The 16601-nt window shown below is 39.4% G+C and overlaps 1 protein-coding gene across 3 annotated transcripts; it reads right to left on the bottom strand.

The window, feature by feature from the left end:
* Positions 1-298: 298 nt before the first annotated feature.
* Positions 299-15739, bottom strand: LOC147456134 (putative mannitol dehydrogenase 1). 3 transcript variants are annotated; one of them, XM_086514684.1, is made up of 6 exons: positions 15578-15739; positions 14958-15071; positions 12936-13163; positions 4046-4331; positions 1370-1523; positions 299-655 (listed from the first exon to the last, which is right to left on the bottom strand). In XM_086514684.1, exons 1-6 carry the CDS (start codon positions 15658-15660, stop codon positions 603-605), a joined length of 918 nt encoding a protein of 305 aa, XP_086370810.1. In that variant the 5' UTR covers positions 15661-15739; the 3' UTR covers positions 299-602. The 3 variants fall into 3 exon arrangements, with proteins under 3 accessions (XP_086370810.1, XP_086370808.1, XP_086370811.1); XM_086514682.1 differs by having other exon boundaries at positions 299-624; positions 15578-15737; XM_086514685.1 differs by having other exon boundaries at positions 465-640.
* Between the last annotated feature and the right edge of the window lie 862 nt (positions 15740-16601).

The following is a 16601-nucleotide window of genomic DNA, read 5'->3' as shown; positions in this document are numbered from 1 at the left end:
TGTAATTTTTTTCTCTAGTGTGTATGCACCATGTGTGTGTGTGTGTGTGTGTGTGTGTGTGTGTGTGTATGAGTGTGTGTGTGTGAGAGATAGATAGATTGAAATATTGTCCAACGGAGGTCAGATATGACCTATGGGACCGAACACAAAACCAATACATTGTCACGGTACATCTTAGTTATGGATTGAGGGTCCGGCGAGGAGTGAACAAAAAGAGAAGGTAAAATGAACAAAGCCTAAGGAGAGAGAGAGAGAGAGAGAGAGAGAGAGAGAGAGAGAGAGAGAGAGGGGTCATTAGTGATCCATAATTGATTCCCATTTGAATTTATTTCAAGGTTTGCAAACTTGCATATGAGTTAATGATATACTTTCTAAGGCATCCTCTACAATCGCATAAAATTCACTATCAAATAGGAGCTATGTTCTCTGATTTCAAGCTATTAGCAACATCAATCACAAAGCGATATTTAACATCACCCTTCTCTAATCTTTCCATGGCTTTATTCACATCAGAGATAGGAACTTTCTCAACAATACTTGTTATGTTGTGCTTCCCACAAAAATCAAGCATTTCTTGAGTTTCTCGTACACCACCAATGCCGCTACCAGCAATAAGGCGACGCCCTGTTTTGTCGATACACTATTTTTAGAAACACTATAGATACTTGTGTCAGCATAAATTCATAATTGCTTAACATATATGCATAGATGCAAGTGCTAGACTAGTAGCTCTCTATTTGACAACACATACTAAGTGAGGACTTGTATTCTACATAAGGTTTTCTTCTCAAGTGTCTTGATTCAAACCCTCTCCATATCAAATTTTTGCTTTAGTTTCTTAAACATTTATTCATAAAACGATTTTAGTATTAGCTAATTTTCAGCTTACAGAATATTGAACTTGCAATGCTATGACTGGTGCTTTTCTATTGTAGATTAATGCACAATAATTGCTTTATTGAATAAATATAGACTAGTGGACTTTATGATTAGGCCCCCGGCCCCCCCACCGGGCCGGCGGTCCCTTGCCCCCAATCGTACCTAGCTAGGTATGCGGTGCCTCCCTCAGAGAAGCTCATGATGTTGAGGTAGGTCACAATGTGAGAATTATTGTGAGGAATTATTAGCTATGAACTTGCAATGCTATGACTGGTGCTTTTATATTCTAGATTAATGCACAATAACTGCTTTATTGAAGAAATATAGATTAGTGGACTTTATAATCAAGTGAGAACTAGCCATATTTGTCAGTTTAAGACCCAATTTTGATTACCTATCATACGTTCCAACAAAATACAAGATGCGAGTATAACAAAGCACCAAACTGATTCTATTCAATTGGATGATCATTTTAACATACTACACTTACCACCGATGATGCTAAATGCTTGTAGTTGCAAGGGTGTTGGTGGAAGGCCAAGAAAAACAAGCTTCCCATCAATCTTTAACATATTCAAGAGAGGATCAATGGCATGCTCTGCTGAAATTGTATCGATGATGTAGTCAAGGGTCTTTCGAGATTTCTATAAGAACCAGCATACATGACAAATATCATAGGATCAGTTTGTTTGACAATGGCATAGACTTTGTTAAATTCTCTCTCTCTTCTCTCTCTCTCTCTCTCTCTCTCACACACACACACACACACACACACACACACACACACACACACACACACACACACACACACACACTCAAACACACACATCTTATGCAATAATTTAGCATCTTTGGAGCAATAATAGAAACAAATGAGGGTCACTTTTCAAAGAAAGGATTGTCAACCTTAGGGTCTTGAAATAACTGGTTGACCGTGTCCCTCACATAGGGCCCCTGATTGAGTGCCCATCTTGTAGAGACATGTCTTCTTGCTTCTTCATGTCTTGGTCACCCTTACCCCATTTTCTCAAATGCCATGTCTAGCACCTGAAAGTCAAGAGAACTTCCAAAATCCCATATAAAGGACTTGTCTCAACGGAGCTAGACTTGGACTAGGATTAAATTTGAGCACTTTCTTGGTCCAACATGAATGTTGAAATCTGTGAACGTGAATGTTGAGCTTGTTTATAGATCATAATACCTCTAGCTAGAATTGTGCTCGGTCATATTTATGTTAGTCATTTAGCCTTCATTATCACTAATCCCCTTTCTCATACTTAATCTTTATCACTAGTTCAGTAATTAGAGATTTGTTTTTGTAAATCTAGAAGTAAAATTCTAGGATTTGGGTCACTATACAGGTTGCTCATAAGATGAAAAAAGTTAAGGGATTTTTTAATGTCAAAATGCATACGATACTAAGAGATTCACGGTAAGTTTGGATCGAGAATCTTTTGCAGATGTTGCCAATTTTGTCATTTTTATTCTAATGTGTACATGTAGAATTTGAATGTGCTCTAAGTTGTTCCCTTAAGTGCAAACACTCAATTGTTTACCAATTTTTTATTATGAGCACAAGACCGTTATATAAATGGTAGGTGCGTGAGAATTATTACCTTTGAGAAAGGTGGTGAGGCTCTCACTCATTCCAAACAAGTGCCCATGCTATCTCCCAAAGTTCGACATTATCCACTTCCTCATGGGCATTGCCACATTTGTCTTTTGTCTATGCCCCTCTCATGCTCAACCAATTGGTAATTGATTACCTCCTCTGCACCACTATCAGAACTACCCACCTGCTCATCACCATCTTTCTCTACTTTGTCCTCATCCTCAGCTTCTCATCTCACCATCTCCTTTCACTTCATGATCATGCTCCACATGGTCACTTATATGCGTATCAATGCCTGCATGAAATTTGGCACCTTCCTCTTCTTTGTCTCTTGATATCCCCTTATTGCACATCTTTTATAATATCTAAAAAGGTAGATCTTTTCAACTACAAGTTGCAATTCACTGCTAACTTGCATGTCCACCAACTGTTTTATGTGATTTTTTTGAGGAAATATATAAGCACCATGGATAATGTTGTAGATGCTATAAGAATCTCAATTCAATCTCAAAAACTATATATAGTGAATATTATGCAACACAATGACAAAAACGAAGTATTTAGCAAGTGGAAATCCATAGACCTTAGGAGGGATTCCATTGGAAAAAAATTTATTGAAAAAGAAAATAGGTTTTGATTATGTTTTGGAGTCAAAAAATTTTGCTTAAGTGTTAGAATGAGGGTTACAGGAGACAATCCTAAAGGATCTTTGCATACAAAAGAGATGTATAAATCCATCTATATAGAGGGCATGTTGGGTGGTGATTTGCTAGTCAAATCCCTTGTTGGGTCTCGTCTTGAGGGACACCTTGTGCTCACCTGTTGATTTTCACGTTGCTAGGGATCTTGCTCTTGAACACTCGAGTTTATTCTCCTCTTGGGTTGGGTCACCCGAGGAGGAGGTTCCTAGTTGGTTGCTATGAGTTCTCTCTGTTGTTCTCAGCAGTGGGGCATCAATTAGGTGGCCATTGTGATGCCTACGCTTGGCTCTTACCCAATGGTATGCGGCCCTTGTCCAACCATGTTTCATAGTTAAAATTTGGAAGGGATAAGCACCCCCCCCTCCCCCTTTTTGGGCCCTGAGGTGTGTTGTGATTTTTTGTTTTTAATGAAGGCTACAAGAGATAATATGGATGCTTGACTATGGAGGTAGCCTAGCATGCATTGTTATGTGAGATGATGTCACATACACACAATAATGGCTATTTCTATGACATGATTTCTTTTTTGCCTACTCAAAGGAGAAGAGGGGTAGCAAGACAAAGATTTTTGATGCTTTTGGCCTACATAAGGCCTTAATTAGTAGACTCTGTGGACCATTAATTCAGCTTGTTAAGAGAAATTGTGGACCGGGGAGTAAGTTTGATGAGCAGGGCCACATTGCAAGCTCAATGTTTTTACTTACTTTTGATGGAGTGTTTGAGAGAGGCATTAGCTAGAGGGCTGCACAGTCTCTCTCCTCATCTTATCTAGCATTTAAGAGGGGGCATTAACTTTGGACCACAACATCATAGTTTGGAAGTCAAAATTACTATTCAAATGTAGTGAGCTGACCTGCATCTCCTCAACATTTGTGCTTAGAAGAAAATGGTCTACTGATAGAAACTCCTTTGCTTCTTTTTCCTTGTGAGGTGACGAGCTGATGACAGTAACCTCAAGTCCAAAGGCTTTGCCGAATTTGATAGCCATGTGCCCCAAACCTCCAAGTCCGACCACTCCTAGTTTTTTCCCCTTTTCTATCATGTTAAAATGCTTCATAGGGCTATAAACACTTATTCCTGCACAAAGAAGGGGTGCTGCTTGATCCAATGGCAAGTTGATGGGCATCTTAAACACAAATCTGCATTTGACATTTCAAGTGTTTCAATTAAAACATTTGGTGTATTATTTTGTATTATTGCTACTAAATCAAATTGATGAAACGCAATAACAACATCCCATAGTCATAAATCACAAGTCCCACATGGAAAAGATGTGCCAAGGTCAATGCTTTCCTCACAATACTCCTCTATCTATTGGTTGAGCAGAGTAGCTACTTCAATTTTAAAAAAAAGGAAAATTGAAAAAAATTATTGCAATCTCGATGTACCTTTTAAGACTAATATCATGATGTTATAGCTAATGGCATAAAAAACAATCACTCGCACTCTAAAAATAGGAAATTGAGGTGTAAGCACGATAATGTGAAGTAATTACGTAGTTGAAAATGTTGTTTTTGACAATTCTTATGATCTTGTATTGTTCTTAAAAATGATAAGTTGAGGACTAAGTGTAGCCATAGGAGTGGCCCAAATCTAGTTACCTCAGACAAGAGCCTAAATGGGCAAGAGTTATCTTTTTTGTCTTGGTTCTAAACTATGCTAAGCAAGAATTTGCAATATCACTATTTTTTTTCTCTTGCAAATCTCATTGAGATTGTGTTTGCTTAGATTTTTTCTTCTTGCATGCATGCAAAACTGCATGCAGAGAATTGTAATTGCATTTTTCTTGTTGACTATACCATTTTTTTTTCAAGGTTTATATAATTTTTTCATTTTTTCCAATTAAGATAAAACCCTTCAAAGGGCACAATAAGGGAGCAACATGATTGCTTTTCCTCTCTATTCTAGATATTTCTATATAGGAGAACTCCTATTATCACAGTTATTTTGCAAGTCCCTTTGAGATGCTGCTTACCCCAACAATTGTGTTCCCCAAGTTTTTACAAAACAAATCACATTCCAATATTGGAGTAGATGCAAAGACATAAAATGTAATGTTGTTTTCATGACAAAGTTCCATTTCTCTTGTAAATCCAACCTAGATTCTCCTCAAAAGTTTTCCATCTACCAAGATAATATTTTGCTATTTTTAGTTTTTGACATTTTATTCTTTGAGTGATTCATCAACAACAGATACAACGATAAGTCCAAACCAAACTATGGTTTCAAGCTTCAAATCAATTTGTAAGTGTAGGGCATTTTATGGAGGGATTGCACACTATCATAATTACCTCTTGTTGCAAACCCTTATGTGGAAAATTTACATTTCCCAATCGATGACTCTCTTTGTGTGAGTCAACAACTCTAACATCAAGCTTCTCAAATGTTCTTCCTCTCAACTGTTTACATCATGTACTACTAGCCTATAATAAGCATAACACAAAACTTGCATGAATCCGAGGTGGTTGATGTTTGGCAATCCATACTATGAATTGCAATGATGATTATGGATTTATGTGTATGAATTATTTCCACCTCTGGGGCCAATTGGTCAGCTACTACGATCTAGTTATGTGCGGTCAAAAGCTTGGGTAGAGATTGAGAACATCTCTTAGTTTAGAGGTCACCTCTAAGTACTATGATCATCACGAGGTCAAGAACACAAAATAGCACTCACTTGCTAAAGACTATCAAGCATGATATTTATTAGGGCAAAGACAAAACGATGACAAGAAACAGGGTGTGCTCTTCATATTGATTGTAAGACCAGGGAAGCTAGAGCCTGAGAGTCCACCACCCAACCACCCATTATATAGGCAAGCCCTTGGCCCTTTGCCCTAGTTGGACTCCCCGTTCCACACTGCATAGCCCGTCCCTTCTCTTGTCTAGTCCGGCCTTGCCGGTGTCCTGACATTACTCCCCCCTTAAGAAGAGTTTTCGTCCTCGAAAAGAAAAGTGGGAGACTTCTTCTTAAGAACACTAATGTTTTCCCAAGTGGCATCCTTCATGGATCCAGCTATTTGGTTGATCGGAACACGGTTCGGTAGGAGGTTCAATGAAACCAAGAGTAATATCTTGATTTTCCACATTGTTGTCCATTAGCAACCAGCTTGTGTTACCGATTCCTATCCGATCATTGTGTGTAGACTCCATTTAAAACACACATGAGTATTCAAAACGAGTTATCACACAAAAATGTGCCCTAATGAGTACCTCTTTTCACTTTCCATGAAAGTAACTTGCTAACATGACTCATTAGCCAAGTTTAAGTCCTTGACTTGTTTTCCAAGTTCAACAGTAAATAACCCCACTGTAACTAGTGTTCAAGGTTGAGAACTTGATTTAAACATAAAGAGACTACACCTAATCGCATACATGCTTAAACTAATGGTAAGCAAACTCCAAGTAGAGCGATAAATGCTTACTGATTGGATAGCTTGGTGCTAACGTACGCACTTTGCATATCCTTCAGATTACACTTTGTAATCTGCCTATCCCCTTGGATAATTGACAGTACTGAGGTGTGTTCCCTCACAGTTTACAGACAGTCGTCCCAAATGACTGGTGAATGGAAATCACAATATCATGTAACATTGTTGAGGAATCAACAATGTCCCGAATAACCATCGTGGTTAATTCAAGAAATCCACAAACACCCAAACCGAGCCATGACCTCTATTAGGAATTAGTAGACCCAAAAGTAATCTTATAGAGATACTGCACATAGAGTGCAAAATGCTTCATAAGCAACAATCTTGAGGAATATGCATGCCATTCCAAATCAGCCTTTGCTAAACACTAGGACCCATAGCACCTAGTGTGCATGCATTTAGCAAAAAACAGATCCGAACCTGTATATCCATGGTGATCCTTGCCAATACTTATGGCAAATGTGATGCGCCTAACACATATTAACAAGAATGTAAATAGTTCTGAAAAGAAACTAAATACTTTCATTTGCAAACTTTTGCAAGCTTTGCTGAAATGTCTAAACCATAATAGAAGGTGAAACAGTGATCACTTCTAGGTACAAACAATGAAAATTTTTCATTTCCTATATGTATAACAACCATTTGTAATGTTGTTTAGCCGTACTTGTACCTATCCGACAATTTCTGGCCACTGAAATTGCTCCTGATACGTCGTGCTAAAAATGGTATAGAAAACTAATTGGACCAGCACTTCGGGACTTTGTCGTGACACATATTTGAAATAGTGGGTGCCAGTGTCAGTCCCAGAGACTCATATCCTCCACATGTGGAATATGTCTTATGTAAGAATGTCTAAAAAAGAACATTCTTCAAGTACAAGATGTACTTGTGTGTGGAAGTAACTCTAAACACTCGTGACATGAGTGAGAGGGACCCTCATTCATTGCTCCACACTGGCTAAACCGAACTCCTTGAGTCCCTAGACCATGTTGTATCCCATGTGACAACATGTGCCAAATCGAATCCTACAAGTGGATTCATAACAGCATAATGTACTTTGGACACTACGGCCCAAAATACTTGTTTTGACTTGCCCTTGGCATGGCCCTGAAATATTCAAGCGTATTTAAACGACTTGAAAAAAAACAAGCAATGCATACTAAAAACTGGAATAACACCAAATCAATAGATGCATACCTAGAGATTGAACTGAATGTTCACTTACCCGTATTCAAGTACAAAGGAACACGTCATCCACGTGTGAAAAACAAGCAACATTGCACTAGAAACCCTGGGTGTTGCCTTCGCAATCCAAACCCGTTGGGTAGAAGCTACGTCGTCAAACGCCTTGGTAAGACCCTTTGTAGAACTGCGCAACTAGCAGGTAACGGTAACCAACCTAGTTAACCGTGTACAGAATGATGAGAATCAACTTAAAAAGTCGAATTTTCTCACTACCGCGTGGTAGATTGCGGAATTCTTTCCTTGAAAGTATAAAAGATCAAATCATTATCCTCAATGCCTATGGGGTGATTTAGTAAGCACCCGCTGGGTCGTACCCCAAAACTGTGATGCCATACACACTCGTAGTGCTATAGAGAGAGCAAGAAATCTACACAAGTGAGATGCATAGCTCGTATCAACAGCCATGCTGTCTCAACTGTTTGCTGCCTCTAGACTCCATGGTATAGCTCAGCTGATGTAAGTGCAAGAATATCAAAAACTCAACTTGAGCGTCGCACTAGAAACATGTAGTGCAAAATGAGACACGAATAATCCGAAATGAGTCGAATCCTGCTCGTCCATTAACGTCAATGTATTCGATGTGTATTCCCCTGGGCAGAACTGTTCGGTCATAAGAACAATCACCCAAGGAATGCCAATAGTTGGGTCCTACCTAGAATCGGACAACGGCTCTTAGCCAGCCTATGTGTGGCTGGTAGCTCTTACGGCAATTAGTGTTCAATCGATAAACCGATGAAGATTACTGTGAATGACATCTTGGCCAATTGCTAGCTAAGAGTTAGAGCACCTTGGCTCACACTGACTCCCAAACAAAACATGTATCAAAAGCTTCTTAGAAAGTTTTCACTATTCTTGAGAGAATTAAGAAAAAGAGAGAAAGAAGAGCATGCTAGACTGAAGAACTTGCCTTAAGTTTGTAGAGTGTGTACTCAAGTTGGCTCTTATGCATCTTATGCCTAAATTACAGTTTATCATATAAGCATTTTGCAGTTTTCCGGTATGACTCTCTCATCGAGAGAGGTAACAGAAAAACAAAAAACTCATTCCGACCCACCTACCATGCAGAGGTCGTGATTGTATGAGGACGACTTAGCGGTGACACTTTGCCCGTAAAATAAGTCCTAGGTTTAGGTTCTTTTTAGGGTTGTTGTGCGTTGATAGCAACCAACAATCATATTAAACAACCCATCACTTAATCTGTCCTTGACAGAGTTGCGAGTGTGATAGCGGAAGCGGTAGAATTGAATCCACCTCACTAGCATGCAGAATTGTAAGCCCTTGCGGAGAGTGATGGTCTCAAATAGTGAGATCCAAACCATTAATGCCTTGCACAGTCTAAATTGGTAGGGATGTTGTGAGGTGATATGCCCTATTTTGCCAATTTTTCAAACTTGTGTGCCGCTGCCCATGATTCCAAGTCAGTGTGCAGTACCTTGGCACAAGGGAGAAGCCTTGCTTCATGTAAAATCGTCAAAGAACTTTGCTTTGCACCAAAAGCATTAATTTCCATTGTGAATGTATAAACATGGAAAAATAAACATTATTGAACATGGTCTAACTTGGTCATCCTGTTGTAACTAGTTGTCTGGAGATGTCGGAAGAAAAGCTCGTTCAATGTAGTTCGTAGCCATTTGTTGTGCACCAGAGAGAGTTGGCGTATGTATCATAAAAAGTTCAATGCAAGATTTCAAAATGGAAGTCGTACTTCCGATAAGTACTTTAGCGTCCTTGTAGACTGAGGTGTATGTGATAAACTGGAGCCCTTCTGGCTCATAGCCACGCCCTCCAATAGATAATGAATGCCCCTTGGCTTCACGCCTACTGAAAGATCCTCCATAAATACTTGCAAAGTGCCGTCATGTCAGCACTTGGAAAATCAATATGCGAGAGATCGGAAATCACATCTATCGTCGGTTGTTGCAAATGGTGACAAATAGTCGGCCATGCCAAACAACTTGGGCCCTTGAGCAGTAAGAGTTATCGGCCATGTCGATTCCTGTAAGTATCAGGTACCTTTGCATGGCTTGAATATTGTGTAGTCCAACCATGCTCGATGTTGATCTCTCAACCAAACAGTGGCTCTTTGTAAACAAAGCAGTGGAAAAAATTTGACTACGTACTGAACGTATCACAAGCTCTGCTTGTGCTTGCAGGCAAGAGCTACATAGCATGTTTGAAAACGTGATCAAACTAAAACAAAAGCTATTGCATACCTTAGCGACGATCTCTGTTCACTCTCAAGTCGTGCTTAAGGACTTGTTGTAGCCCTAACCATGGTCCTTACCATGGTAGGGTATATCCTTGGCGATTTGCCGCCTTGCCGGGTGTTGTATATTTGTAATAAGCTTTGCTCACACGAAATTGATAACAAACTCTTACTTTACCTCAATCAACGCGTCCTTTATCCGCCTCGATCTTTGACCTCGTTCGTTGAAATCGGAGAGTCTCGTTGCCTTTGTTCGAGTTGCACCAAGAGGATTGCATGCTTTGCCAATCCTATCGGATCTTCCCGATAACTGTATGCATACCGGCCCTGCCCTTGTGTGAATTCCATCATAGGAGTGTTTTGTTTGTACTCCATGTCGTGAACGGCTACGGTCGCATGCAGGTTCTGCTGCTGCTAGAACGTCGTCATGAAACTCAGCAGGTCAGCGACCTCGGATCTCCGAGCTTGGCAAAATCAAGGGATCGAAATCTGCACGGCAATGGCTTGCGGTTCTGTCAACTGAAGCCGTGGGCAAAAGCCCTTAATTGGGGGGTTGCCCAAAATTAGGGCACCCACTTTTAAAAATAGAAAAGAAAACGGAGATGGCGGGCTGCAGACGACTGCGCAGGAGGAGATCCGAGTTGTCACGGCTCTGCGAAGACCTTCATGCCACAACCATGTGACGAACCACTGTCAGTAGCCCAAGGCGAACCCAGCTAGCCCCAATCGGCCCGGTTTCACGTAGGTCGAGGCCACCTCCCATCCTGCTCTAAGCGGCTCTGCACACGGTCGATGACGATCCCAACTACTCCATCCTCCAAGGGACTGCTCCCGCGACCTGTGTTCGTGGAACTCCGAGAGAGAGAGAGAGAGAGAGAGAGAGAGAGAGAGAGATATGCTCTACCCAACGCCATGCATGAGCTATTGCTTCCATACCCTCCACCCTCTTCCTTGGCGAGAGCTATGCTTCGCCATGCCAAGGTCCACGAACGAGAGAGGAAGAGAAAAACCGAGAGAGAGGGAGAGAGACAAGAAAACCATGCTTTCTCCCTGCCATGGCTCCACCCTCCTTCCTCCTCTCCACCTTGCTCTGATACCAGTGTAAGACCAGGGAAGCTAGAGCCTGAGAGTCCACCACCCGACCACCCATTATATAGGCAAGCCCCTGACCCTTTGCCCTAGTTTGACTCCCCGTTCCACACCGCCTAGCTCAGCCCTGCCCTTGTCTAGTCCGGCCTTGCCGATGTCCTGACATTGACTTCCCAATATAGGCACTTTGAGTGGTACAGATTCTTTAAAAGTACTTGATTGATGATAAAATATGTGAAAGTTGGTTAAGACCAAATACTATCTCCTTGAACTTAACAAAGGATTTGCACATGGAGAATCAAATTGTGTCAATTAGCATGCTTATTTATAGAGCAAGACAAATATTATGTTTGAAAACAATGGCAAAGGGTTGAGGTAATGTAAATTTTCAATTTAAACTTTCAATGCAAGCAAGATCATTTAGGAAACGATATGATGGAGTATGACCTATGGAAACTTGAGAACAAATCTACAAAGTATAAGGTCACGACTGGAGTGAGCTTCAGATCTTTGGGAAGGAGAAGGTATACACCGTCATAGCCTGTAGTGAAGGGTTGGGACTTGAGAGTATAGGTACCCATGTGTGTAGGCAAGGGCTCGGAGAATGGAGTTGTGTTTCTCATCAATGATCTCATGAACATGGTGTCTCACTCTACATATTGACTCCACTTCATCTTTGTTCTGGTGATTATAGCCACATTTTGTAGGTCTCTCTTTTGCACTCCAATTCGAGTCTAGGGTTTGGTAGTTAAAGCCTATGCATATCAATTGCCCATGTTTCCCATTGCTTTTCTTTTCTTTTGTTTTGAAATTTTTGATATTTAGCTCTTGAATTGAATTGACTTGAATCAATTTGTGTGCATGTTTGAGAGCCGATATCAAACCCCTTCTAGGGTATGCAATGGTGTGTGAGGTTGTGTCAAGCCAATGGATTTTATGATCAAAATTGCAAAGAGTTTCATGCTTGTTACGATGATTTGCTTTGTTAAATTAAGAAAACATGTTACTTCCTCAAGTGTGTTTAACGATGCTAGTATTGTAGAGGGAAGCTACTGGAAAGAAGATGAAGGCAATCTATGTCAAGGATTCATAATCCAAAGCCTTCTTTATAAGATAACTTATTCATCCTCTTGAATCCTTAACAAAGTTTTGCAAAAAAGAAGGGATCATTGGCATTGGTAATGTTCTTTACCATGGAAGAGGGTATTTTGAGCAATTGAAAGTGAGAAAAGACATGACATTATTGAGGTACCAAAGCATGGATACTGACTATGATTATCTTGTAGTCTTTCTTCTCCGCATTTCCAACTTGAGGTGCATCTTTTCAAGCATGTAAGGCAAGCAACGATTTGGCTCTCTACAAGAGATTTTCCCATAACATGGAAAAATTCGTTTACTATCACCACTATTTGCCAAATTCACTATAACTTGTTTGAGAAATCCCTTCAAGCAAATAAAGAAAAAAATTTGTGAAAAAGGGAGTTGAATCTCATAATGATATGTGGATTACTATAACACACAAGTCTATGCAATTATCTTGAATCATTTTTCTATATCTCACAACCCTAATATTTACTCATTTGGCTTCCATGATGATTTTAGCAATGCCAAAATGCAATTATGTACTAGCACATTCTTTAACAAAAAGTTATGTTCTTAGCATGCAATTTATTTATTTGTATGAAAATGCCATGAAGTAATTGTTAGCTTTCTCTCACAAATATGTTAAGACAAAATTGTTTCTTGATTGTAGCAATACTTAACAAAAGTACCTGTGATTTGCAAGCATGATTGTGGAGTAACCTCCCCTTGTTGTGGATCCATCAACATCGATTCCATTGTAGGTAGGTATAATAGATTCACAATATTGATCTAAATTCAGCTCACAAGCATCGCAACTACCACAAGCACCAACAAGGCACCCTACCCCAACATGATCACCAATTTCGAAATTTGAGACATTGCTTCCGACTTCTTTTACAATTCCCACTATTTCATGACTGCAACAAGTGAGTAGAGATAGAATTGGTATGCAATTAAGACCCAAAATAAGTTTCAAATACAAATATTTACAAAACTAATCATATACATTTGTAAAGGTCTTTTGTGCAAATGTATAAAGTGATTCATATTGTTTAACTTATGTGAAAAACATAATGCAACCAGCGGTTTAGATCAAACTTACTTTTGGTGAACCATGGAAGTTTTTGGTACACCGTACAAATGCCCATGTTGTGTAGTCGTACGGTATATGTTTATACGGCCGTACTTGTATAAAGACGATTTAGCTTTTTTAAAAAACAATTGTAGCTTGTACCTTGAGTCTTTGGTCTTGTATCCACTCTCTATGTCATTTTTCATAAGTCTGTTAGGCCCTTTAACCTTAGACCTAGGTATAGTCCTAAGTTATGAGGTGATTTACATATGTTTTTATTGGTTTTAAAGAGTTTTTAAAGAAAACGCACCATATTTATCCAAACCATATGATATAATTTGAAATACATTGTATTTTCACCGTATCATATTTTACCGTACGACCATACAATGACAACCTTGTAGTGAACACAATGAAAAAACATTGTTCGAATTAGATCTTTATAAAGGCCAAATTAGAAGAGGCCAAAATTAATTCTACACCACAATTAATAAACTTGCCACCTTTCCATTGCCATTGTAAATCAATTCACAATAGGAGTTTTTTAGAGTTATGTGCAACTATCTACAACGACCAATGATTTTAATGATAGGGGGTGAGGCCTATCAACCTAAGGTTTCGGATAAATCTTTTGAAATTTTTGAGAAAGATAGCACTCTACCGTGTCCTTTTTATATACTTATCTTCCAAAGCCACAAAAATTTGAAATATTTTGGCTAGCCTTTTGATAAATGATTTAAAAATAGCCAAATGCTCCTAAATACCCTCTAAAAGTATCCATTGGGCTATAAATAGTCCCCCCTTTTTATCCCTAGGTCTCTAACCTACTAAAGCCACATTAAGTACCTCGAACTATCAAACAAAGAATCTCAACAAAGTCTCAGAAAGCTGGGTCAAAAAGGACAAAAGACAGTGCGTTGATGCTATAAAGGAGAATGATCATGTTTCTTTCTATGATTTCCTACATGTATTGTGACCAACTTTGCTCTATTGATATGATTCCACACGTCCTTGACTCTGTTTTTGGATAGCGTAAGCGAATTAAAAACCGTGCTAGTGGATATATGATGTGCAAGAGACAATGAGAGCAGAAAACAAAAACAAAATCTAACATTTCTTATGCTTGTTATCTAACCTAAAAATCTAACATTTGATATTGGCATCTCCTAGTGACTTCAAAAACATATATATTCACTACTTAGGTCCTATATAGAGTATAGTGCAAGGACACTCTAAAGAGAAAAAAACGCTCAAGAAAAATAAGCAAAAGAAAAACACGAATATATCAATGTGCACTCGACCATCGCTTTATATGGACACAAAAAGTTATTTGACTTTCTGCTTTTATGGGTCTTTTCATTTCTCAAACTCACCCTTCATTTATGCGCTTAAGATGTATTGAAAGGTTTTTTATTTTTCCAAGATTGGAGAGACCTAATCTTTTGCGAGATTGGAGAGACCTAATTGAAGCTATTGATAATGGTGCACAAAACCTTCTCCTAGCATTTTGCCATACCATGGGATAACCAATCTACCTCATTTGGTTGAAAGAAAACAGATTGCATTTTTCTCCTCTTCTGTACACACACACACACACACATGTAGAATGTTTTTATGATCAAGGGTTGCGTACACTTACCCGGGTACAAGGGGAAAGGAGGAGAACTTCCAGTCATTTTTGAGGCAGTGCAAGTCAGAATGGCAGATTCCACAGTAGCTCACATTGAAGGCCACGTCATCAGCTCCTGTGGGCCTACAGAGCAGAGAAATATAATGAGTTTAACCTTGATCTTACAATAAAGAGACCTAAACCTTGAACCTTAGAGCTTAATGTTACCATCAAGGCTCAACCTTAGACCTCAACCTTAGTCAAGCTTACACTGTAATCTTACCCTCAAGGCTTGATCAATCTCAGACCTTAACCTTATACCTTAATGTTAGGCTCAAGGCTCAATCTTAGACCTTAACCTCATACCTTCATATTACCCTCAAGGCTCAACCTTAGACCTTAACCTTATCACAAGAAGTTTTGGATAAATTCTCACAATGATTCCCACATTGTGACTTACCTCAACATCATGAGCTTCTGTGAGGGAGGCACCGTATACCTAGCTAGGTATGCGGTGCCTCTCGAGCAGAAGCTCATGATGTTATGCATTTGTATGAAAAACACTGAAAAAGACTCCGTTTTCCTACATGAGAAAATTTCTAAATCTTCTTGTGGCAGTCACGCTTATGAAGCTTAGCCTGTAATCTTACCTGCGCTGAAATGTGAAGGGGGAGAGATGTCCCGAAGCATCTCTTGCTGCGTAGCCCAGCACCTGCTGAGGCTTGCTTGCCATCGCTCAGGGCCCTTCTTCCTTGCCAAAGCCCTCGTAGGTTTGTTTGTATAGCAGATAAGCCTCCCTTTGTGGATACCTACTATGCAACACGACATAACTCAAAGCCTTGTTTTTTACGACACTCATGATTCCCTTTGCCTCCTTGGCTTTAGGCAACTGTCATAAATGTCCGCCCGGACATGCATGTGCTTGAGTTCAGTGTTAGAAAAAAGACCGTGGTACAGTGTATTTTAACCGGCTTAAATCATAAAATCCCGGTTAAGCTTGCCTTGAAGAAAACCGGCAAATTTACACAAGTTTTAGTTCAAATTTTGACATTAAAACCGGTAGAATTTCAAGTTTGCCCTTATTTTCTTCGGTTAGGGAAAATGTATTTTTCTAACCCTGCTTGAGTTGTTAAACAAGAAATGACTTGCTTGCACTCATTCATCTCTAACTTGTTCTTTGGGCATTCAAAATGTCCGCCCGGACATGCATGTGCTTGAGTTCAGTGTTAGAAGAAAACCCGGGTACAATGTATTTTAATTGGCTTAAACCATAAAATCCCGGTTAAGCTTGCCTTGAAGAAAACTGGCAAATTTACACAAGTTTTAGTACAAATTTTGTCATAAAAACCGGTAAAATTTCAAGTTTGCCCTTATTTTCTTCGGTTAGGGAAAATGTATTTTTCTAGCCCTACTTGAGTTGTCAAACAAGAAATGGCTTGCTTGCACTCATTCATCTCTAGCTTGTTCTTTGGGCATTCAAAATGAAAGCCACATGGTCTTCAACGAAGATCGCAAACAAATATGCTTTCATCGTTGTAGCTTGCTTCTTTGACTATATATAGATTGAAACTTTCTCACCGACAAAGGGAAAAATCATCATGGCATGCACAGTAAGACACTACTCAATGTCCCCTCTTTATAGAAAATAGGAAAATAATTTTCATCTCTCACATC

This window comes from Adiantum capillus-veneris, chromosome 6 (genome assembly GCF_014529385.1).
Source record: "Adiantum capillus-veneris isolate H3 chromosome 6, ASM1452938v2, whole genome shotgun sequence".
NCBI lineage: Eukaryota > Viridiplantae > Streptophyta > Polypodiopsida > Polypodiales > Pteridaceae > Adiantum > Adiantum capillus-veneris.
Note: the sequence above shows the minus strand (reverse complement) of the source record. Positions and strands in the feature narration are given on the sequence as shown.